The 25,158-nt window shown below is 37.0% G+C and overlaps 2 protein-coding genes, 1 long non-coding RNA gene and 1 pseudogene across 3 annotated transcripts in view; 1 reads left to right on the top strand and 3 right to left on the bottom strand.

Moving 5' to 3' along the window:
• The window catches only part of XPNPEP3 (X-prolyl aminopeptidase 3), a 47,177-nt gene that overhangs the window by 19,646 nt on the left and 2,373 nt on the right, over positions 1–25,158 (bottom strand). The window contains exons 2-3 of the mRNA XM_039863369.1: positions 13,386–13,502; positions 2,862–3,269 (exon numbers count right to left, since the gene is read on the bottom strand). Coding sequence (XP_039719303.1) covers positions 2,862–3,269; positions 13,386–13,502 — 525 coding nt within the window. The remainder of the gene's footprint in view (positions 1–2,861; positions 3,270–13,385; positions 13,503–25,158) is intronic.
• On the bottom strand, positions 7,752–12,497 carry LOC120602978 (uncharacterized). Its single transcript, XR_005652928.1, has 2 exons — positions 12,455–12,497; positions 7,752–8,679 (listed from the first exon to the last, which is right to left on the bottom strand). It is a non-coding gene; the product is annotated as an uncharacterized LOC120602978 (long non-coding RNA).
• DNAJB7 (DnaJ heat shock protein family (Hsp40) member B7) lies at positions 20,349–22,187 on the top strand. The gene has a single exon (XM_039863372.1). It carries the CDS (start codon positions 20,820–20,822, stop codon positions 21,747–21,749), a length of 930 nt encoding a protein of 309 aa, XP_039719306.1. The 5' UTR covers positions 20,349–20,819; the 3' UTR covers positions 21,750–22,187.
• Positions 22,687–22,786, bottom strand: LOC120603028 (uncharacterized; annotated as a pseudogene).

Below are 25,158 nucleotides of genomic sequence, written 5' to 3' on the forward strand. Positions count from 1 at the left end.
GTTGAGCACAAACTCTCTTAGGACTGAAGTAACTGACCAGTTTGATCATTGGAAAGGCCATTCCCTGAAAATGGCAAGGTATTTTGAGACTGAATGTACAACTTTTCTGCCCCAAATCTTCAGTGTTCTTTATCAAGACAACAGATAGGACTAAAGCCTCATTCAAGCTTTGATTATATTTATTATTTACTAAATGTTAAAGAACAATTACAATTGTCCTCCACACCACAACTGAGCTCGCGGCCTTGTCGAATAATTGAACACAAAAGGACAGAAAAATATACTCAGATCGTGACTTTACAGTTAAAAGAGTTCCATCCCATCGCAAACAATCTCAGTATTGATGAAAGGAAGTTGCTCTCTCAGTCAGGAGCAATTATTCATGGGCTACAGAAACACTATCCTTGATGACATGTGCTAATCTACACTTATCTGGGATATCTTTCTTTTCCCATCGGCTCCGTATCTTCATTACAATCACAGTTCACCTTTTAATTTTAGAGACCTTAGGAAATAGCTTATATCTGCCTGAGATATAAAACAAAAATGCTCATTACGAAAATGACTGCCACTTACACCAGGTCTGCATTTGTCCCTTTCCCCCTCTGACAGCTGCTTAGGAACAACGCTGAGGACAGTCCATGTCTGCAGAGTTGTATGTTTTATACAAAGTAACTTGGGACAGAGGAGGAGAAAAATTCTAACGGTTTTGATTGGATATATAGTAGTGATACAATCTCCTAAATATTTTCATTCTAAAATAAAAATGGTTTTAAATGTATATTAGATATAAAACACTAATCTTATTTTTAATAAAAATTTGGTTGTGGTTTTTAAAAAGTAAAATAAGCTCTATTACCTGTTCTCAGTGCATGAAATCACAGTCCAATATTTTTAGGTTTTTATGCTTTTAAATAAATATAATTTCATGAATCTTTTCCGTTGCCTAGTGCTTTTATCTAGTAAACTACTAATGTTAAGAACAATGAATGAGAAGTGCCTTTGAGAAAAACACTTAATGTAAGATTTTAACAATACTAGGTTAATGAAATTTAAGAGTGCCAAACATGACAGCCAGTAAGTAATTCAAGAAATCAAAAACTACAAAGAAAATTGTTCTGTGCCCCACATTTATGAAGACTTTGAAGAGATAAGAAAATTTCACTACCTTAGCTGGGTAATTATCTCTGCAGAATAGAAAATTTTATAAAGTAATGAAGAGAATTCAAACATATCGAAACTTACATATTCAAATAAGTATTTTCTTTCAAAGGAGTCTTTGTAGGAAACAAGTCCAGTAAATTCCACGATAGTTAAAAACAATTTTGGAATTCTCTTGTAGAAACTGACTTCACAAATGGTTTATAAACCATGCAAGAAAATCAGACTAAAATTTTACAATCATACATTATTTTGTCTAAAATCAGTATTTTTAATGTAGGGAGGAGGCAAGAGAACTAAAGTGTTAAATCAAGCTACATTCACAGACTGCAATATGCTGATCAGCTCTGCAGCCAGGCCAGGAGGACACCTGCAGAACAAAGGAAGATTTCTGCTGGGATTGCTAACAGCCCATTTCCCACACCTGAAATAAGGGAAACAGGAAAAACAGTCTTTAAGCTGCTGCCCTACATAAAATAAAATCGTTCATTCTCTATGGTTAAAACCATGGGGAACCTGTGGATTAAAGGCTGAGAACTGCCAGCAGGCCTTTTACACTACATACTCTTCCCTTTCCCCTTCCTCACTGTATGTCTGAAGGGAATGGGTAAACAAAATCTTTAAACTATAACTCACGGGAACTAAAGAATGGTATATAAACTGCATTCTCTGAACACTGGAGTCCCTCCCACTGTGTTCTCTGTCTTTGTCCCTCTTAGGCTCTCTCATTCTCTGCCTCTGCGAGGAGATCACACTCTGTGGAGTGTTACCCCTTTTCTAATAAACTTTCCTTTTGACTCTAACTCTGGTGCGTGTGTTGAATTCTTTCTTCACTCTCTGCCAAAGGCCCCGCTTCTTCTCTTGGTGCAGGACTTGGTCTCCCCTCACGAACTCTGCAAAAATTTGCCCTGTCCTCCATCATTTTTCAACTTGATCATCTTATCTACCAAATTTGGCTCTTTTGGATACTTCAAAAATTAAAATGCTTCTAGAGTTGTAGATTTATAAGAACCACTAAGGATAATTTATAATGTAGTGTAGGTTCTGAAAAGTTCCAGAAAAGGAATCCCAAAACATTGTGAGTGATCATAATTTCACCAGAATGTAGAGAAAGTAACTATTTTGAGGGGAATGAACTTAGTGATGTATATGAATCACCTAAGAATTTTGTTAAAATGCAGATTCTGATTTACTAGGTATGGAGTAGGGGCCTAAGATTTTAAATTTCCAATATCTATTATGCATTTGTAATTCTACTATGAGTCCCCAGGTGATTGTCATGCTGGTGATGCATGAATCATTCTTTGAGAATACTGCCTCCTTTTGAAGAGATGGCAAAAGCAGTAAGAAACAGTGGTGAAAAAAAAAAAAAATAGAGGTGGTCAAAGGTCGACAGGCTGGTCAGTAATCTTGAAGAGTGGCCCATGCCCATCTTTCTAGTGTGAAATCCCATCTCTCTCTGGGATTTGACACTAGAACAGTTACAGTCTACGTGAATGAATAATCTAATAAGATTTAGCAAATGAATAAGTCTTCAAGTAGCCCAGTCTTATGGGAAAGATGTATGTTTCTTTCATGGTGCTCAAGGAAAACGCAGCTCTGGATAATCATTTTAGGAAATTAAGAACTTTGTCTAAATAGGCGAGGAAGGTCTTAATCCCAACGTGGCCTGCGATTTGACTTCTGCTCCCACGTGTTACCTTTCAGTTTTGGTACCAGATGTTGAAATTCTTCCAACGTGTAGGCTTCGTCCACTCCAGTGAGAGCTATTGCTCCATCAGTGCCAGATCGTGGGCCATCCCAAAGTTCTCGACTGGGGTCTCTCCGAGGCACGAAAAGCATGGCCTTGTGTGCTGGTAATTGCTTGCCGGGTAGGCTTTGAAGGACCAGAATGCTATCGGGCTCTTGAAATCCACACAGGTACAGGAAATTGTTGTCTTGGTGGAAAATAAAGGGGATGTCATTGCTCATGTAGTATGTTGGGTTGGACAGCAGAACGACTGTCTGGTCTGTCCCATTCTGCCCTTGTGTTTCCTTGTGGATCAGAGACATTAATTTGTGTCTGCGAAGTGCATATTCCACCTGGGACAGTCCTGGAGTCACCTCCCCTAGAAATGACAAACGATAGTGATGCTTTGCATTTCTATAGCGCTGAAGTACTTAAGGTAGCTTAACATTAGATGGAGACACCCAAGTTCATTTCTTTAATTTATGTCAAATCTCCTCATAGCACATGGGGAATTATGGAGATAACACAGGTTTAAAATTTCTATTCCACTGCAAAAATTTGGAAGAAATGATAGTTAAATGTGGTTCTGCCAGAAAACTGAGATCATGAGCCCTTTACGTCTATTCCAGCTCTTTGGTTCATCCTTTTACTCATTCAAATATTTATTGAGCATTATTATGTGGAAGGCATCGTTAAGGATATAATCAAAGCTGCCCTGAAGTTTCAATACATAAGGTGAAGAGAAGGGTCATATTACCTGTGTATGACCTCCTCAAAAGAATGTAGCTCTGAGGATTTTTGCCTATCTGTTCAATGTTATATTCCCAGAGGCTAGAATAACAACTGGAATACAGTGGGCATTTGATAAATATTTGTCAAATGAGCTATAGTTTTTAACACAATAAGAGTTTAAGGCCAAAAAGCTTTCCCTGACTTCAAGAGCTAGAATAAATTTCTCCTGAATTCCAAAGACATAATAATAACTTTCTAATAGGACTTTTCATTCTCTACCTTTTCATTCTCTATCACTATTCTCTAACAGTGATCTAGGTATACATAATCTCCTTATCGGTCCACCTTTGGATCATCCAAAAACCCTAATAATATTGAGTTTTATAAAGACTGAAAATAAAACCCTCTTGGGGCTGTCATGAGAATCGAATTTGATAGAGCGTGTGGTTCTTCAGGATTGTAGACTCCCTAGAGAATCTTTGGAAAGGCATGGATTCAATCTGTTTACTGAACTGCATGTAGGCACATACAATTTTGACATAATTTCAAGAGACATAGATTCCCGTAAACCCGCCCCCAAAACCCAGATTAATGACCTCTGTTATGAGGTGTCATGTGTTAGTCCTTAATCTTAGTAGTACTAGTACCAAGCCTGGCTTCTAGCCCAGTGATGACTGGACGAATGCTCTCCTCTGAAATGGAAATCAGGCCTGCTTTCACTTCGTGTTCCGGAGTAAAAGAACTACTACAACGACCACTCACAAAAGCTGTATCCCTCACCCTACACTTAGAATAATAACAGTAAAACGCGTCTAATGCTTACTATGCATCTGAATGCTTACTGTGCGTCGGTACTATTCTAATGATTTACACATATAAACTCATTTCATCTTTACAATGACTCTACAATGTGGGTAGGCGGTCTCCATATGCAAAGATGGAGAGAGAGCCACGAAATACCGATGTATGAAAATGTCATAGGACAAGGTAACTTGTTTAAAAAATGGAGAGAGAAAAAAATTTAGGAAAGAATCACAACTTGTAGAGTGGTAATCATGGGGAGTAAGACTGAAATTTTCTATTTAACATGCTTTTTAATATTATTTGAATTTTGTTTCAATGAGTATATACTTTTATAATTAAAATCCCAAATAAAAAGAGGCTAAAAAAGGGAAACCACGGAAAGTCCACTCCATACCCATAGACCTACAATGACTCTGTCTCCCATTGGATTGAATTCAAACTCTTAAGCTTGGATGTGAATGTTCTCTTCCAGGTGACTCCAATTTACCTGGCCAGTTTTACTGAGATATCACTTACATACAATATAATTGACCCACTTAAAGTGTACAATTAAATGGTGTTTGGCATATCCATCGAATTGTACAACCATCACCACAATTTTAGAATATGTCATCACTCCAAAAAGAAACCTCATGCCAGTTACCAGTCACTTCCCATTTCCTCCCAATCACCTCCAGTCGTTGGCAACCACTAATCGATTTTCTATCTCTATGGATTTGTCCATTGTAGAGATCTCATATAAATGCAATCACACAATATGTGGTCTTTGGTGACTTGGCCAACTTTTTTCTTATCATCCCCCCAATTATTCTGAAATCTTCCTTCTAATGTCTTACGTAAGTGCAACCTGTTCTTTCTCTATTACTTTGCTTACAATGTGTCTCCTTTCTGAAATTTCTTCTTCCATAACAATTCCCCTCCAAGATCTTAGGCTCAATACTTGTTAGTTTTTAGACTCTGCTCATTCAAAAGGCTTTTCTGAGTAGCCTAAATCACGTTGATTTGTCCCTTTGAATTTTTTTAAAGTTAACTATTTCTTTATATATACACACCTATAGCTCTATATAAATGCAATCGCATCGCACTGAACTTTCAATAGTAAACATTTCCCCCACTTTTTCTTTCATTATTTGATTCTCACTCCTCTTCTCTGCTTCTAACCCCCATCAGCACCACGCCCATGTTTGTGATTTATTATGTATCCTTTCCTATTTTTATCAACACACACATACCATATACCTGCATTTAGGGTTTTTTTGGTCCCTTGTGTTTTCCAAAAATGCAATACTATACACTCTTTACTGTATCTTGCTTTTCTAACACATTACCTCATGAAAATCCCTCCCGCCAAGTCATCTGGCATAGCTTCAATCCATTCTGTTTGATGTCTTCATAATATTTCTTGGGGCAATGTATCGTAACTTACTGAACCATTTCCACAGTGGTGGGCATTCATACTGTTTTCAGCTTTTTGCTGCTATAGTAAACCTCTCTGAGCTTATGTTCTGGTACTTTCATGTTCTGTACACTGGTGCTTTTATTTCCGGGGGGTAGTTCTAGGAGAGAAATTGCTGGATCGATCACCTTCGAAATTTCTTAGTACTCATATTTAGTATACGTAACTCAGTTGTTAAAGACTGAAACTATCTATTTTTGTTTTACCTATGTATAGTTTACCTCTCAAGCAAATTCTGTAGTTTGCATTCCATTAATAAAATTTTAATTTTTTATTTATCTACAATAGAAAAAATTTACATTTTTATTGAAGTTAGTAAGAAATAAATATAAATATAAATATAAATATAAATATAAATAAAAGACAGCCCTATAGGCCAGTTGGAATCAGGAAAAACTACGGAGTTGGGCCTGTAAGAGCTCACATCACATTTCTTTTTTTTATCGCATTTTCCTTTTGGGATTGAGCTGGCTAAGAGTCCCCTGGGGCTCCTGAGCAGAATACTGAACTTTGGATCAGAGTTGAGGACCGGCTTAACTAGTTATGCCCAATAATGATTCACGTTAAGTCTGTCACTGTTACCCAACATTGGAAATTTACCAATTTCCCTAAGCAGTAAATACTGTTATAAAAGCTGAAACTGCTTATAATTGGTGGATTATCCAACCCTTCCTTTTTTGTCTTTTGACTTTCTCCTTTTCCTGTGCTTTGCTTTTGGTTAGTTCACAGCTAAAGTCCATGTAATAAAACTAAATAAAAAATTCAATTTATTTTGTATTTTTCTTTTAATTTTGGAAGGTAACAAAATTCATAATTTTAATGACCTTTATTAACCTATGTATTTGTTATCTCATTTTCATTAATAACAAAGTATACATTTACATGTTAGAAAGTATTTTCTGAAAAAAGGTATAAATATCTTTTTGCAAAATCAAACCAAAGCAGGACTGGAAAACCATCTTTCACACCCTTCCAAGCATTTCTCTTTGCTGAATCCAATTTTATACAACTGACTATATGAGAATATTTAAAACATTGGCTACATTTCCCCAAACTTACTATTATCAACATTATAGGGGATCATTAACTAAATGTTTCCAAGCTTCTGAAATCCCTAAGTGATAAAGAACTCTTGGTCACAACAGAAAAATTATCCAAGGAAAAAAAAGGCAATAAAGTGATCAACTTTAACCCTAGAGGTAAACCTGGCAGTTATGGCTTTTGATCATAGAACTAACCATTATAGTCCATCTGGCCTAAATGTCTTCTGATAAAACTGTATCTAAATAGACAAAATGGTAACCTTGTCAAGTTATAAAGTATTAAGAAACAAAGTTAGCATTTTATCAAGTGGAATCAATTAAGGATAGAGGGGTTAGTCTAACGAGCTTATTTAGAGCTTATTTAACCAATCGAACACTTAGATGTCACGAGCTGTACTGTACAAATGGCAAAGTCTCACAATCAATTCTGAGATCCTGCAGCCAAGAAGAAAAAGCTCTCCCAGAACTTTTAAGGACTGGGCCTCTGAAGCATAAAAGAAAAAGGTTCTTCACATTTTATCAGCTGAGAGGAAAGTTTTATAAAGACTGAAAATGGATGGAAAGATACAGGTCTTTGGTATAGTCTCGGTATGTATTTTAGTTATTTCCTGAAACTAACCAGGTTGGAATTTGACGTGGTCTGATTTTGAAGGAGAATTCTTGAAAAGAATTGTTTCATATTAGTTTTTATTGTATATAAGGAAGTAATTTACGAACCAATCTACTACTATGTAGTTGAGGAATGGGGGTAAGGAAAAAGCTAATAAATGTTTCCTTTATCAAATAAAACATATACATCTCTGAAAAAAATGAAATGGCCAAATAGTAAAAAAATACTCTAGATAAATTTTATTTGCATACATTGAGCAAAACAAGGCAGACAGAAAGGGTACATACTGTATGATTCGACTTAAACGAAATTCAAGAACAGATAAAACAATCCACGTTGATAGAAACCAGAGCAGTAGTTAAGGATGGAGGAGGCGGGGTTTGACTGGAGGGGGCATGAGGGAATGTTCTGGGGTGAGGGAAAGGTTCTCTATCTTGACTGGGGTGTGGGTTCTATCAGTGTAACCTCTGTCAAAACTGACTGAATTGCATATTTAAGATCTGTACAATTTACTGTATGCAAATTTTACATTAAAAAAAGGTACATCACTCTCTAAACTTGAAATAACTTTTACACCAAGACTTCTCTCAGTTGAATTTCTTATCAAAAATATAAGAATAAGAAACTTAAAAAAATTTCCAGACAGTATTCTTTGGCACAGGTGTTATATACTATCTTGTTTAGTGTGGACTCTGAGTCAGACTTTTGTGAGCTGAAATCCTGGCATAGCAACTTACCGAGTAACTAAGTTGCTATGGGGGAAGCTACTACACTGCTCTGTGCCTCAGTTTCCTCATCTGTAAAGTGGAGATAATAACAGCCCCCACTTCACAAAGTTGTCAGGAGGATTAATTAAGTTAATAAAATACTTAGAAGAGTAAGCACTATATAAACATTAGTCATAATTATTACAACAAAGATTTACAATTGAAGAGGTTGCCATCCTGGTAATCCAAAGCCAAGTGGGGCCTTGGACAACCACTGTTCCTATGAGAGGAATTATTTACGTAGAAGCCCTGAAAGTCTTTGGCTTCTGCGCTCAACAAGAATGAGTCTCAAGTGATTCAGGAGCTTCTTATCATTCAATTCTTTAGAAGATTCTTGTCTGGGGCTGATTCTTGCTAATCTTTACCTCAGAGAATTTCTGGATATGAATGAGAAATATGCACAGAGGTTAAAGAGATAAATAGACAAGTCACTTATTTATAATGTACCAGTATTCAAAGCACGTGAAAGTTATTACATTTCAAAATTTTCTTTTTCTCCCAGTATTAAAAACACACTCTATAATTCTGTGCTAAATGATAGTTTATGAATTTTCTATAAGCTAGGTATCTGTATAATGGTACCTTGAAATGAGTAGTCAATATATATCACACATATAGGTTAAACATATAGATTTATTCACTTATAAACTTATATACATTAAGATTCATCTTTATATTAAAACCTAATCAGAAGATGAAGACAAGAGGAAAATGCATAATTAACATGAATATATAGTTATTTTTAAAATTCCATAGGTACATAGGAAATGAGAAAAGATACATTACTGTACAAAAACAGGTAGGCCTTGAAGTTAAATTGAAACAAAATTTTTTTAGACTACTACTCTGCTTATCAAGTGTAATCTATAAAAAAAAAAGTGTTTTGAAATAGCTAGATAAATGTAAAATCATCATTTAGTAAATATTTGATGGTGGAGATGATAAAGATGTGAATGGACTGAAGAAACTGAGCGTGTCGGGATGAGGACATCAAAGAGGCCCGGGGAAGGCACACTATGTTTCAGAACGTGGCCTGTGGCCGAAGATCTGGTTTGTTCCTGTGTTACTAGGCATTCCAATCACCCAGAGAAATGAGTACCCACCAGGCCAGTGGCGAGCATCGGAAGCACCCAGGGAGCTCTTCAAAACACATGGCCTAAGCCTTTCCCTTGAGATTCTGATTCAGCAAGTCTACGGGATCCTGGCATGTATGTATAGTAAAAGCTCGCCCAATGGTCTAGGCAGATTCAAATGATTTTCAATTTGTCATTTCTTGGATATATATTTTAATCTTTTAAAAAGTATAAAATCTCACCACCAAAATAAATCTCAATCTTTTAGATATTATTGAAGTCAATCATGTTTAACAAAACTTAAAAAAAAAAAAATACACCCCTGCTCAAGGCAGAACTACAAATAAACTATCACTGAAAGATGGATACTTTCAAGGGAAGAAGAATTGGGAATTACTATCTACAACCTACTCTAGAACCAATTTTTTCCTTTTTAAATATTATACTTGACAATCACTGTATAGCCTCAGCCATTATAATTCATTATAAGGTAAATGGTAAAGGCATTCCCTCGCATTGTGGGCCCCACAGCTGTATCCTGATTACTTCCCAATGACTCTGTTCACTGCTGCAGTAGGAAGAAAGCCAAGAAGAAGTTCTGGATGTATCAGGCAAGTCATTCTGACAAGCCCGACTCTCCGAGCGGCCCTTTCTTAAAGCGCTCCAAACCATATCACACATTCTAAAATTAATTTTGCTTATAAGTGTGAAATGTTAGAAATCTAAGTTTTTGGAACTAATGCTTCATCAGGCACTAATGCTTCCTATTCCCTGATAAGTTTCAGTGTTTGCGTGAGCTGGACACCTTGCTGTTCTGCTAATGAGAGCATTACTCCTGGTGCAAAGTCAGGGAACTACGTAAGTGTCTTTCTTGTACAGAGATTATAAAAAGAAGATTCACAGTTCATAATAGTATATAGCTCAGAATGCCACTTGCCTTCCTACATGGAGTCACTTTTTTTCCCCTGGGTGATAAGTGGTGGGCATATTAGTGACTGAGAAGGATGAAATGTTATTTGTGTCTCGTAGCACGGGGAGGGCAATGTCATAAAAAGCAATGGTCTATAACACTGATTTCTGCAGGGAAATGATAAGTTAAAAATCACTAGGAGGACCTGGGGGAGTCGATCTGACTCTTTATTTCTATCTAAAGCGGTAGTCACATAGCCAGAACAGAATTTCTCTATCTCTCATGTTATTCTGCTGAATATTTTCTAAGTTACTGTTGTTTCAGCAAAGTTAGGTAGGTACGGCCAAGAGAAATCCAGGGGAAGCAGCTCCCAAATTTCAGAAAAAGCAATTTCACTTCTAAAAATTAATTTTAAGGAAATAATTGTTCAGTACAGAGGGTGTGTACACACACACACACACCCTTTTATATGAAAAATAAGCCTAGAAAGCTATATATACACCAAAGTCTCGATAGCAATTTTCTCTGAGTATAGGAGTTATGAGTAATTTTTAACCCTTTTTCCAGGGTTAGAAAAATAAAGTACAGCTCAGTGCCAGAGTTAATTTATTTTATTCTTTCTTTCTTCGTTTCTTCTCTCTCTCTTACTTACTCTCTCTCTCTTTCCCTCTTTCCCTCCCTCCCCTCCCTCTCTCTCTTTTCCTTTCTTTCTTTTTTTTGCAAGCCTCGGGAATGACCCAGAGAATGTGCTTGTCCTAAGGTGACGGTCACCAGCATCAATTAAACATCACACGTAGGAATGCTATGTTTTCTAGGATTTGACATTTCCAGTGACCGAGAATTACTATATTTTGTAAATGGAACTACCACCACTAAAAACAGAATGCTATAAATAGAATGATGTCATTTGTTTCTAAAAATTATTGCTATACTAGAGCGATGTGAAAATAATAATAAAAGCAAGATATTTCGTGGCAAACTTTGGGGGTGAGGTTAGGATTATAATCCGTGAGTTACCTGGAAGCGCCACCAGCGAATATTCTTGGGGCAAATGGGAAATAGGTTAAAAAATATGTGCTTATCTATGTTCCCTAATTTTTCTATAATATATATGGAACACGTAATTAGAAAAGGGACTGAGATATTTTCCAAAAGTTTTAAGTACTGGCAAGTATTAGGAAAAGAGCTGTGCCAAACACAAAACCTTCTGGAGCAAACCAAGTATAGACAACATAATTTTATACCCAAAACTAACAAACTGACTTTGGCTCTGTAAAAGATTTTCCAAAAAAAATTATTACATGCTTTTTAATTTTTTTAATAATTTACTCTTCTTTCATCCTACAATCGTTTTAACACTTTCATACATTTTTGTATCTCTACATGGACAAAGACAAATGATTAATACTTTGGATATTTATACAGTTTTGCCTGATAGTTTAACACTTATAATTCTGTTTTAAAATTTTATCTACTTCTATTCCTTCTCATTTATCCCAATGCCCAAAACCCTATGTCCAGGAGAGCAAAAATAAAAACAGGCATCCCTTTTCCCCCATAGCTGATATGAACATATGCATACGTATGAACATACATGTGCGTATATTTACATTCATTTCTTATATTGTTAACATGCACATAACATACATAGCAAATGGTCTAGATACTGAGGCCATCGTCAAGGCCTGGAAAATGCAGCTCACCATGTGAAAAGATCTCACCACAAGAAATCAACAATTTTCAAAGCTGATAAAAATTAACACCAATTCTACATTTTTCTAAAAAAAAATTGAAGCTACAGGTGGGTTCATAGGGTAGAGAAATATTTAATACCAATTAGACTGCTATTAAGCTTACCTTACAGCTTTGAAAAACTCTGATTTCTTGTGTGATTCAGTGGTGAGCTGCATTTCCTGAGTTTTGACCGACTTTCCAGCAGGAATTTCAGTTTGATGAAGAATCAGCAAAAGGAAGCCCTAACTGAGAGACACACTGGTATTGTTCACTGAGAGGAGACAGTGAAAGAGTAACATATCTCTAAAGATAATTTAGATTATTAACGTATATGCTCACAGAGAAAATACTGATTTAACTTATGGCAGAAGCGACAATTAATTTCCCTTGAAAACCTGATGGCTTTTTCTACAAAGCATTTGGTTTTTACTCTACCTGCCTCTTTGGGATGATATTCATTCACCACGGTTCATCCTTTAACTGCTTTAAAAAAATAAATAAATAAAACAAAGACTTTTAGGCATGAATTTGAGTGATAGTGACACGTCTTCTAGCACCTACACTGGAATCTTAGAGCAGAAAAAAACTTAGTGAGGTAAATCGCTATTCATTACAAAAATTAGTAAATATTTACCAATTTTTTGCATCACCTTCATCATTGCTATCACCTCTCAAAGCTGTGACAAACAGTTACAGTGCTCCTGGCTGGAAACTCGCCCCTCCCTCTGGGGTGGACTAGCTTATCTCCTTTTCTCCCAAATTCCACAGGGCTGCGGCCTTCCTTAGCCATGTCTCTTCCTAAAATGTACTTTCAATAAATCTTACTTTTTCTCAGGGGAAAAAAAGGCTGTGACAAACAGATCTCCAAACCTTGCATAATTTATATAGAAATAGTTTTGTTAAACAAAATTTTGAAATGAGTATTTAACTCTTTCAAGAAAAATGTGTTTTCTACAATGTTACAACATAGTGGTTCACTAGGACTCATAGTGAGAACACAATTGTAGAAACTATGTCTTAGAAAGTCATTGAACTTTTCTTTAAAAACATCCTAAACACATACTTTTCACTGATAATTTTGAACTACAAGGCTTATCATATTCATGGCCTCAGAGGTGCTGTTTGTAGACTACTACATGTAACTATTTAATTTTAAATTTAAATTATTTAAAATAAAACAAAAAAATGTAGTCCCTCGGCTGCACTAGTAACATAGTAAGCATATGATAGCCACTTGTGGCTAGCAGCGACTGTATTGAACAGCACAGATCTAGAACACCTCCACTGTGCAAAAAATTCTCCTGCATAGCATAGCTCTAGGTAAAAGCACCTGAGGAGAGAGGCAGTTACAGCTAAATGGCCTTACCTGGTCTGAGAAGGTGGGGGTGTGTGAGAGGGCTGGGCTGGCCTAAGTATCGGTTTGGAATCTTCCTCTCTGGGATGGGCTGGAGGGAGTACCTTCGCTGTGAACATGATATGCATCCTGAAAGAAAAATAAAGATGAAACGGAACAACAAATCTAGAAGGTCCTCACAATATATATTCATTTATCTATCTCCAGCATTTGGACACTTTAGAAAATGCAAATTAGCATCACCTTCGATAATTATATAACCCTTCTGCCATGCCAGCCAGAGCATGTGTTGGACTCTAGGCATACAGAAACAAGATCACCTTAACCTCAGCAAGTTAGCGAACTGCAGTATAACTGAGGTGTATATATATCCAGCATGCTTGAGGGTGAATAAGCAGCTATGGGAACAGAAGGAAGGCAACCAATGAAAGCAGGGGAGGGGTTAGGAAGTATTTCACAGAGGGTGTGTAAAGCTGTGTCCTAAAATTCAGAAAAAGAATTAATATTTTTATTGAGAATTATGTGAAGTATGAGAAAATATGCACATGCTATCTCATTAAATCTTGGAATCTTAGAGCTGAATAAAATAATGTATGAAAAATGCTTACTAATAGCACATAATAAACACTATTATTAGCATTCGTTCGACAAAAATTTATTGAGCATGTGATTGGGAAGAACACACGCTGGGAAAGACACAAGAATAAGACAAGACGTTTGCTCTGGTCTTCAAAGAATATACAGGCATACCTCGTTTTACTGCACTTTGCAGATACTGCATTTTTTTTTAATAAATTGAAGGTTTGTGGCAATCCTGCATCGAGCAAGTCTATTGGCGTCATTTTCCCAACAGCATTTGCTCACTTTGTGTCTCAGTCTCATTTTGGTAATTCTCACAATATTTCAAACTTTTTAAATTATTGTTGTATTTGTTAAGGTGATCTGTGGTCAGTGATCTTTGACGGCACTATTGTAATTGTTCTGGGATGCCATGAACCACATTCATATAAAGATGGCGAACTTAATGGATAAATGTTGTGTGTTCTGACTGCTTAATGGATAAATGTTGTGTGTTCAACCCACTATTCCAGTGTGCCCCCTCTCCATGAGCCTCCCTATTCCCTGGGACACAACGATATTGAAATGAGGCCAATGAATAACCGTACATGGCCTCTTATTAGGGACAGACAGAAGCCAGAAGAGGGGGAAGCAATGTGACCATGGAGACAGAGATTGGAGTGACGTGGCCACAACCACTAGCCAAGGTACCCCTACACCAGGAACTGGAAGAGGTGAAAACCAGATTCTCTTCTGGAGCCTTCGGAAGGAGTGCAGCCCTGCTGACACTGGATTTTTGACTTCTGGCCTTCAGAACTGTGAGGGAATACACCACTGCTGTTCTAAGCCACCACATTTGTGGCAATGTTACAGTAGCCTCAGGAAACTGATACGATGACCTACTAAGACTACAACTTGCAATTTGAAAAACACTGCATTATAAGCCTTTGTCATCATACTGAGGTCAGCTCCAGTTTGGAGGGAGGGGGAAGTGAGGTTCCTGAGTACAAAGGTATCCTGAGACCAGCCTCTGCCTCCCGAAACATCACATTCCCTACACTGATGCTTGCAACACCCTCAGAAACGGCCTTCCTCAAAGCACAGTAGTTGTTGACCACTTAATTTTTCAGTTTCCTGACCCTTGACATTTGTGCTTCTTGAGAGTAGAGACGGCACTGGAAAGAGATGGTAGCGGGTTGTCCATGAATAAGATGTTGGTGGAACGATGGGATGGGGTGGTAGGAGGAAATAGAAGACAATTAAAAGTTTAGCACAATGACCCAAACTTCTTTTACCAGTAAAAAAACTCGTCCTATCAAAGCTCACACAATATAGGACGCAGCTCCACTCTCTGCATTACAACAAATAGTAGAGATAGTATATTTATTGCTTTTTAATCACAGCTGGTCATTGAAGACAAACTGATCATGATAACAGCTGAAATTTATTCCGTTTTTATTATGTCCCAGAAAGTATTCTAAGCACTCTGCATGTGTTATCTTATTTAATTCTCATAGCTGTGTGAGGTAAGTACTATAAATTTTTAACCAATTTTTGAACTGGTAACATTCATATGGATCAAAGTTCAAAAGATACAGAAGGGATTTACAGGGAAAAGCCATCCTCCCATAGCTGTCACTGAGTGTGGAGGAGGGACTATTCCACATGCAACTAACTGCTGCCACTCTCCTGCTGGATCCAGTTAGCTCCGGGCCAGAGCGCACTGTTTCTCATATACCCTCTCAGAGGCCGTCTGACCCCGTCCCCTCTGCCTCAGACGTGCTGGGTCCTGGAAGAGGGAAGCACATCAAGCTTTCCCCTTTATCCAGGGTGGGATACGCGCCAGGACCCCTCTCCATTCTGCCCTGTCCTGTATACCCCTTTAGTGCCTGCCACACGGGGCAGAAGACATCTGAGTCATCTGTCCTCTTGCCCGCTGCCCAAGATGCGCCTCATATGTCAGTTCCCTTAATAAACTCTTCAGATGGAGTTGTCCATCTCTTTCTCTTTTGGCTGGCCCAGGAAATTTTACATAATATCAAGTTACCCTGTACCCCTCTCTCAAAGCAGCTAGTATTACTGCTTTTTTTGCTGAAGCCAAATCTATCAAAATGATCCTCTTTAAACAAGTAGTAGCATGTTTGAAGTAGATACTATTACAGTACTTCCCATTTAAAGGTGAGAAAAAAGACACACAGAAGGTTAAAAAATTTGCCCAAGATGAAGAACTACTAGAACAGAACTAGGATTTGAACAACAATTTACAGAGCCCATGACCATGAGACAACACTGTCTACACTATCATTTCGACAGTAAAATAACTAAATGTAAAAAGTTAACCAATTTTCTATTTTTTTTTTTTAATGTTCAGATGAGATGATACTAGAATATTCAATCCTTCTAATTTGGACCATTTCCAAGCAGAGGAAGCTTAACTCTTAACGCAAACAACAACAAAAACCTTTAACATGAGACATAAATTGAGATGTTTATTCTTAGTAAATTTAAAAAATCCTGTTGGCTTTTTACCCTATATTCAAGTACACAGGATTTTTTGCTCAAGGTCATGTACCAGTAGATCCCTCTTTTCTGTGGTTTCAATTACCCGCGGTCTGAAAATACTAAATGGAAAATTTCAGAAAGAAACAATTCATAAGTTTCAATTGTGCACCGTTCTGAGTAGCATGATGAAATCTCGTGCCATCTCGCTCTGTCCTGTCCAGTGTGTGAATCATCGCTTCGCCCAGCATAGTCACTTAAGTAGCCACCCTGGTTAATGAGATCCACTGTCAAGGTATCGCAGTGCTTGTGTTCAAGTGACCCTTATTTTACTTAATAATGCCACATTTGCATTACTTTTATTACAGTATAATGGTTCTGTTTTTATTGTTGTTAAGCTCTTACTGTGCCTACGTTATAAATTAAGCTTTATCATAGGTATGTACGTATAGGAAAAAACACAGTATACATACACAGGCTTTGGTACTATTTGCAGTCTCGGGAATCTACTGGGGGTCTTGGAATGCATCCCTTGTGGATAATGGGGGACTACTGTAATTAGTTAATGGTGTATCAAGTCCTATTTCTAAAATATCCAACTCAAAGGATCCTTAGTTTAGATCCTCAATTCACCTGGACTACTGCAATAGTCTAACTGGTCTTCACTCTCTTCATTCATCCTCTACAGGCTACATTATTTGCAAAGTGATCCCTCTAGTCCTTTGCCTCAATCTCTTCAAAGGTATTTTCAACCAATCAGGTTTAAACTCCAGGATTTGTCCTTAACTTTCCAGCTTTCTTCACAATACACTTAGAATTTTCTATCAAAATATGCTTCAAACTCTAGCTTAGCATCCTCCTGGCCCCTGCTCACTCCTCTGGAATAATTCCCAAAAAACATTATTGCAGCTGTACAAAACTACTCCAAGAGCCCCAGCAAATGAGTCTATATTGTAAGTGTTTGCCTTCAAAAATGCAAGTTCTCTTGGTCTAAATTGGCCTGTTCCAGCTTCTATGTACCCAACTTCTCAAAAACAGGTCCAACATCACTTAATCCAGAAAGCCTTCTCTAATAACTCACTATCTCTACTGCTTCTGATGCAAATGCCCCTCCTCAGTGCTCCTGTGCTTAATTCTATTTTAATACCTAGGACACTGCCATAATTGCTAGTTTAGTTTGCCAGTCTACTATAAACTCTTGGAAGGCCGGGATCATTCCCTATTTGACTTTATTCCCCCAGTAATGATTGGATTTGGAATATATTTTGAAGGTCACAAACCAGCAAGTCTGGCTTCTGATTAAGCTGCAGGGAGTAAGAAAGAAATTAAGGATGATTCCCAGGTTTTGGGTCTGAACAAGGGGGTGGATGAACAAGTGGGGGTTGTATCATTAAATGAGATGGAAAAGCTTGAGAAAATTATTGGAATGCCAACGGAGAGGTCAAATAGTCAGTCTTAAGTTTGTAGGGGAAAGTAGCCGGTTAATACATAAATTAAGGCATCATATGCACACAGATGGCATCTAGAGCCTTGGGACTGGCTATTACTCAGGGAGATGGTGCAGATAAAGTACAGTACTATGTTATTTTAGTATGAGAAGGAAAAGCAGAGGAGCAGAGGAGAAAGGAGGAAAACTTGAACAAATGTGGTATTTAGGAAGTTAAAGAAAGTGTTTAAAGAAGGGGAAAGTGCTCAACTGTGTCATGTGCTGCCAACTATGAGGCAAAAAAAAAGGCTGAATTTGGCAACACGGAAGTCACTAGAGACAAGAATAGTTTTAGTAGAGTATAGAAGATAGAAGCCAAAATGGGAGGTGGTCAAAACATACAAATTTCCAATTATAAGATAAATAAATTCCGGGGATGTAACGTATAGCACAGTGATTACAGTTAATGATTCTGTATTGTATATTTGAAAGTTGCTTAAAGAGTAGATCTTAAAAGTTCTTATAAGAAAAAAGCGTTAACTATGTGAGGTGATGGACGTAACTAAACTTATTTTGGTAATCATTTCACGATATATACATATATTAAATCATTACGTTGTATACCTTAAATGTGTAAAATGTTATATGCTAATTGTATTGCAATAAAACTGTAGAAAAAGAAAAAGAAGGTAGAAGCTAGATTGGGAGTGTGCCAAAGAGAGAATGGGGTGGAAGAAAGCACAGACACTGAGTAGAGAGAACAGTTTTGAGAAATTTTATTGTGAGAGGATCAGAGAAATGGCACAGCAGCTGGCGGGGGCAAGAGACCAAGGGGCGGGGAATCCAGAAGCAAATCCTCGCCTGACACTTTCACGCTCTATTGAAATTAGTTTTCAATGTTTTTTCCAATTATATGAATTCCTCCAGAGCAGAATTTTCTAGCTCCTCTGTATCATAGGTTTTCAATACATGTTTATGGAATGTCTAGGATCTAAACTCTTAAGTCCTGGACCAAGAAATGCGAGGGAGTGGAAAGAGCAGAATTTGGAATCAGAGACTTAAATTTAATTTTTAGATTTTTCATCAGCAAGTTAGGTAGTCTTAGAAAAATTACTTTACTTTTCAGAAACTCAGGTTTCTTATGGGTACAAAATATTTATTTTGGTGGACTGCTGTCACAGTTAAATGAGAAACTGCACGTAAGTTAGTTGGTACAGGGTCTGACGCAAAGATGGCACTCAAATAATGTTCAATATTATTATTGCTATTTATTTTCAATGGCAGGCAAATATAATCATGTGTATACCAAACATACATACATACATGTGAGCACATATACTGTAGAGAAGTAAAATTATTTGAGTTTAAGAGTTTTGCAATACCTCTAGTCAACTGGTATAACGAAACAAACACCAAGTAAAAAACAGTCAAAGCTAGCAAATGGTCTTGAAAGACTGTCTAGAAATGTACACTACTGTTTTATTTCTCATTAGATTATCATTTAACTGAGGGGTTTATAAATGTGATAAAAATAAAACAAATACAATATAGAGGAGGAAAAACAGAGATCATCATAAGGAATTTCCTGGGACAATAAAATGAGCCAGGAATAGAATACAAGTCTTTTTAATTTAGGTCTAGCCGACCGACGATTTAAATTGTCACCACCCCCCACCCCAAATCAACTTTGGTCTAGTTCGCTTCCAACTGGCTTTTCTAATCCTTTCCCACACACAACTGATTTTTCACATAGTAGCCACTGACCTGTTAAAAATGTAAATCAGATGCATACCGCCACCACCCCCGCCACCGCCATGGCTTCCCACTATGCTTGAAATGAATACTAGCTTTGTTTGTAATAGCTCAAAACTGGAAAAGAAACATAATGTCCGTCCACATGGCTAGTAGCTACTGTGTACTGGATCGTCATATGGCTGACTCTCTGTCATCTAGATCTCAGCTCTAATGTCATCTCTTCAGAGGCCTTCTAAAACCAATCTAAGGTAGCTCTCTGCCCCAATCACATTACTTTTTTTTGAGCACATATCAGATTATCTCCAAATATTTTTATTCTTTGTAATTCATTATAATGTAAACACCATGAAAACTGGCATTTTTTTGTTCAATACTCTTATCAACAGTGGCTCAAACTGTGTCTTACACAAAGTAGGCATTCAATAGTTATATACTGAATATATAATGCAGAGTTTTCAAAATCTTTAACTATACTTTAAGTGGGCGAGATACCATCATCTCAAATGACTCACGACTGGCATACAAAAAGCTTGTATAGTAGGCTACCTCCCCAAGAAGCCTTCCCTGATACCTCAGTTCTGGGGTGGGTGTCTGTCATATGATTGCTTAGCAGGTAGTGTTTCCCCCATCAGAGGCTTTATTATATTGTAATCAAGTGACTTGTTTATATCTCCTACTGAAGTATAAATCTCTTGACTGAAATAAACATATCAACTGTTTGAATACTTTTTTCACAGTTCACGAATTCTTCATTTGTCCAAAACAAAACATGGAGGAGCTGGGAAGGCACTTATTAATAAAGGTTCAGTAAACTAGAGGTCATATTATGCAAGTGGCATGCGGTGGCCATCGGCAACAGGTCACACTGGTATTGTTTGAGGATTCCAGGGAAATATAGGGGAAATAGTGTAGAGGGTCCAGGACGATCTGGCAATACTCTGGACAAGTTCCATTTGGAAGGTCTAAGCCCCACCCCCACCCCAGAATGACAGCATAATGCAGCCATCTCTGACATGTTTGTAACTCTGCTTGCAACACAATCAGTATCCTAACGTCTCCTAGCAGTGGCCCACTGTAATAACACTGTCTTCAATGTAAAAACGTGCCTACCTGCAGTCACTCTACCACCACCACCAGCAGAGCCTGAGCTGAGAGGAAACCACGGTTCTCATGACCCGGAGCACCCCTTTCCAACAACCTGTTAAAGCATGGTGGATTACTATGAAGTTCTAGGAGTGCAGAAATATGCTTCGTGTGAGGACATTAAAAAGGCTTATCATAAAGTGGCACTTAAATGGCACCCGGATAAAAATCCAGAAAATAAAGAAGAAGCCGAGAGAAAATTCAAAGAAGTAGTTGAGGCGTATGAGGTATTATCAAATGATGAAAAACGGGACATTTATGATAAATATGGCAAAGAAGGATTAAATAGCGGAGGCGGAAGTAATTTTGATGATTCTTTTGAGTATAGCTTCACATTCCGTAAGCCGGAGGATGTCTTTAAAGAAATTTTTGGTGAAATGAACTCATTTTCATTTCATTTCTTTGAAGATTCACTTGAGGACCTTTTAAACAATCCAAGAAGCTCCTATGGAAGCAGAAACGGAGGTGCAAGATCCTTTTCCTCTACCTCCAGTGAATATCCAGTTTTTGAGAGATTTTCTTCACTTGATACAAGATACACACCATACGGTTCCCTGGGCCGTGAGGGCCTTAATTCTTTCTCTTCCTTGGCATTTGATGACAGTGGGATGGTCGACTACACATCTTTTATAACTTCAGGTAAAACTGTTAATGGCAGAAATATCAATGCAAACAGAATTATTGAGGATGAAGAAAGAGAAGTTGATGATGGCGAGCTGAAGGCCTTCCTCATAAATGGTGTGGCAGATGAAGAGGGCTTTGCGGAAGAACACGGCTGGAGGAGACAGTCATTCAACTATTATTCACCAAAATCCTACAGCCCCAAACATGTACCTCAATATACTTTTGTGGACAATGATGAGCAAGGTATACCGTGGGCCACTAGCAACAGGGATCCCTCTATTTTCTCAGCAGGATTCAAAGAAGGTGGTAAGAGGAAAAAAAAGAAGCATAAAAAGGTGCAGAAGAAGAAGTCAACCAAAAGGAATCGTTAAATTGATCCTTCAGACACATTATGTTCATATAACATTTGAACATGATTCTTTGTGTTTTGGTTAATCACAGAGTTTTGTAGATAACATTTATTTAATAGTATACTAAGATTATGTTTTTAACACATTTAGCAGGATTGTTGACATGTGCTCAGTGGTGGTTTGGATTAGGTACATCAGAAAAAGATGAGTTGTGACAGTGATGTTAAGAATTTGGAAAACGGCAAAGATTATTTTACTTTTGGTTTTGAGCTAAATATTTGCATAGTTTTTCAGTAGAGTTTATGATCTGTTTCATTCTTTTTCTCTAATTAAAACTACATACTTCTGAAATATGTATGACATTAGAAGCTAAAAATGTATTAAGATATACAGGTTTAGAGAATGTAACTACTCATGAAGTGACTTTTTTTCCATTAGAGGCATAGCATTTGACACAAAACTTAGATAATATAAATTAAAAATTAAAGTACAAATTATTTTCTTTTAATTTAAAAATAGCCAGACTTACATTTGCACACCCATGTTCACAGCAGCACTTATAACAGGCAGAGATGGAACCAACTCAAATGTAAATCGATTAATAAAAACGTAAAACATTCATACATACAGGCATATACATACAGTGGAATATTACTCAGCCTTAAAAAAGAAGGAAATCCCTTTAGATTATGTGCTACAACATGAATGAACTTTGAGACATTATGCTAAGTGAAATAAGCCAGTCATAGAAAAACAAAAACTTTGATTCTACTTATATGAGGAATCTAAAGTCAAATTCATAGAAACAGAAAGTAAATTGTGGTTAACAGGGGCAAGGGGAAGGGGGAAAGGAAGAGTTGTTAATGGGTATAGTTTCAGGTTAGCAAGATGAAAATTCTGGAGATCTGCTTCACAATTGTATATTTATTTTTATTTTTATTTTATTTATTTTTTTTAAGCCTGGTCTTCCTAGGTGGTCTCCCATCCAAGTACTAATCAGGCCCGACTCTGCTTAGCTTCCGAGATCAGACGGGATTGGGCGCGTTCAGGGTGGCATGGCTGTAGACTACAATTATATATTTAAAAATGATTAGTGTGGTAAATTTTGTTGTATGTATCTTACTTAAAAAAAAAAAAAAGCCAGACTTACGATAGATTCCTCAGAGCACTCTGGCTATATCGTGTGGGATAGGCCATCAGTGGATCACTTCAGGTAAAACTTTCTATTATCTTTGAGTATGTACAAAGGATCTACAAAAGCATTACTCTAAAACACCACCTTTAGCTATAACTTAGGGTTATCATGAAAAGAAAATAGATGAGTTATAGATATATCAGATACTGAGCAAGTGGTTTCATCTAAATGTTTGTATACATTTGCTTCTTTGATTACTTCTTAGCTTTCTGTAATTACTTTTTAAAATACATTGCTTTTCGGCCTATTATTTCTATTCTTTCATTCAGTTAACATTATTTTTTGAGTACCTATTGTTTGTCAGGTAGTGTTCTAGGTACATGGGATACAGTGATGAACAGTAAGAACCTTAGCTGTCACAGCTTCCAAACTGGAAACAATAAACAAATATTAGGTAAAATATTATGTTAGTCATAGGTGCTAAGGAAAAAAATAAAGTAGGGAAAGCAGATAAAAGCTTTGGAGTATGAGAGTTGAAATTTAAGCTAAGGTAGCCAGGGAAAAGTGATGGTTACATCAGAGTAAAGATCTCAAGGAAGTGAAGCTGTTAGCCATGTGGCTATCAGGTGAGACAGAATTCCAGGCAGAAGGAATAACGGATGAAACATCCCTAAGGCAGGCTGTGTAAGGTGTATTTGAGGAACATGGAGATCAGTGGTAGCCAATTAAGAGAGCAAGTAAATGAAGAAAGGAAACAGGAGATCAGATCATGCAGGAACTGCTAGATCACAATATGGACTTTGGTATTATATATGGGACAGGAAGCCGTTAGAAGTTTTGAGCAGAAGAGTGAAATAAACTGACATATTTAAACAGGCCTATGTTGACTGCTGTCATTGCAAAAAGTCTCAAAGCAAGCAAGGAAATCAGGTTATTGCCACAATCCAGGGAAGAGACTGTGGTAGCTTGGTCTAGGGCGGTGAAGTTAGGGTTGGTAAAGAGTTTTCAAATTCTGAATATATTCTAAAATTAAGGCCAAACAGAATATGTTGACAGACTATATGTTGGACAGGAGTCAAGGTTTTCGGCCTTAGCCACTGTAAGCAGGAAGTTGCCATTATTTGACATAGGGCTGCAGGTGTTAAGTTTTGGATGTGCCACATTTGAGATGCCTGTATTTATAAAGCAACTGAAAAGTACTGCCTGCATTGACTTACATCCTGCATGTTCCTTGTCACTGAATTATTCCTTTTTTAACAAAAAGATCTATTGATATTTAATTTTTTATTGCTTAGAAATGTAATTACTGTAAATTTTAATGTGACTAAAAGATAGGGGTAAATAATCGAGCAGCACTAAAACCCAATCATCTTTGGCTGTAAAAGTACAATTCAGTGGTATTTAGCAGGGCAACAAATATGGAAACTAGAAAAATTACAATGTCTATTTTTTAAAAAGACTGTTATAGTAGTATGAGCTTTTATTTCATCGTTTGATTTTTAGTTGGTAGGTTAGGGAGAAGGTCATTCGTTCTATAGGAGGGACTGGGGACAATGAGCACTTAAAGCTTATTTTCAGAAAATCACGAAAGCCTATTTTAATTGGTACTTATATAAAATGTAATATTTAGTAGACTATCTGTCATCATGTATGTGGAATTAATCAGTCAGAAAAAAATATAATTTTCCAACAACAAATGCAAAAACCAGTGTCTGAAAACTTAATGCAATCACATGCCTTCTAGTCCATTTCCCATTCCTGACAGAGAACTAAAAATTCAGATTTAGTCTTACTCAATAGCTTAAAATTATTCAATGGTTCCGCACTGCCAAAGGAAAAAGCTCATTGTTTCCAAAAAGTCCTCCATGAATTAGCCACCAGCTTTCTCCCCAACTTGATTTTCTATCATCTCTTCCTACACATCTTATGCTTGAGCCCAAGTTTTCTCAATATGTGTTCCAAGGGACATAGGTTCAAGAATTGTCACAGAAAAAAGTGTCTATGGTCAAACACAGAAAAAAAGGCTCCATGGTCAAATATATTTTGCAAATTACTGCTAAATACATTTCTGCCTTAGAGACAGAATTAGTTCGTCATGGGTGCTATGAAATGCAGCATTCCCTGTACTTATTTTACCACAGAGCCATTTTGGTGTAATACCTATTAATATGCCCAGGAACATATCTCGAAAATGCTCCTCCAGGCTTACTAAGGATTGAAAAGCTTTGTACCAGCCATTCTGTTTCAGGATTCCATGCCTTTGCATGTTCTCTCTGCTGAGAAGGCTCTATTACT

This window comes from Pteropus medius, unplaced genomic scaffold (genome assembly GCF_902729225.1).
Source record: "Pteropus medius unplaced genomic scaffold, Ma_sr-lr_union100, whole genome shotgun sequence".
NCBI classification, from domain to species: domain Eukaryota; kingdom Metazoa; phylum Chordata; class Mammalia; order Chiroptera; family Pteropodidae; genus Pteropus; species Pteropus medius.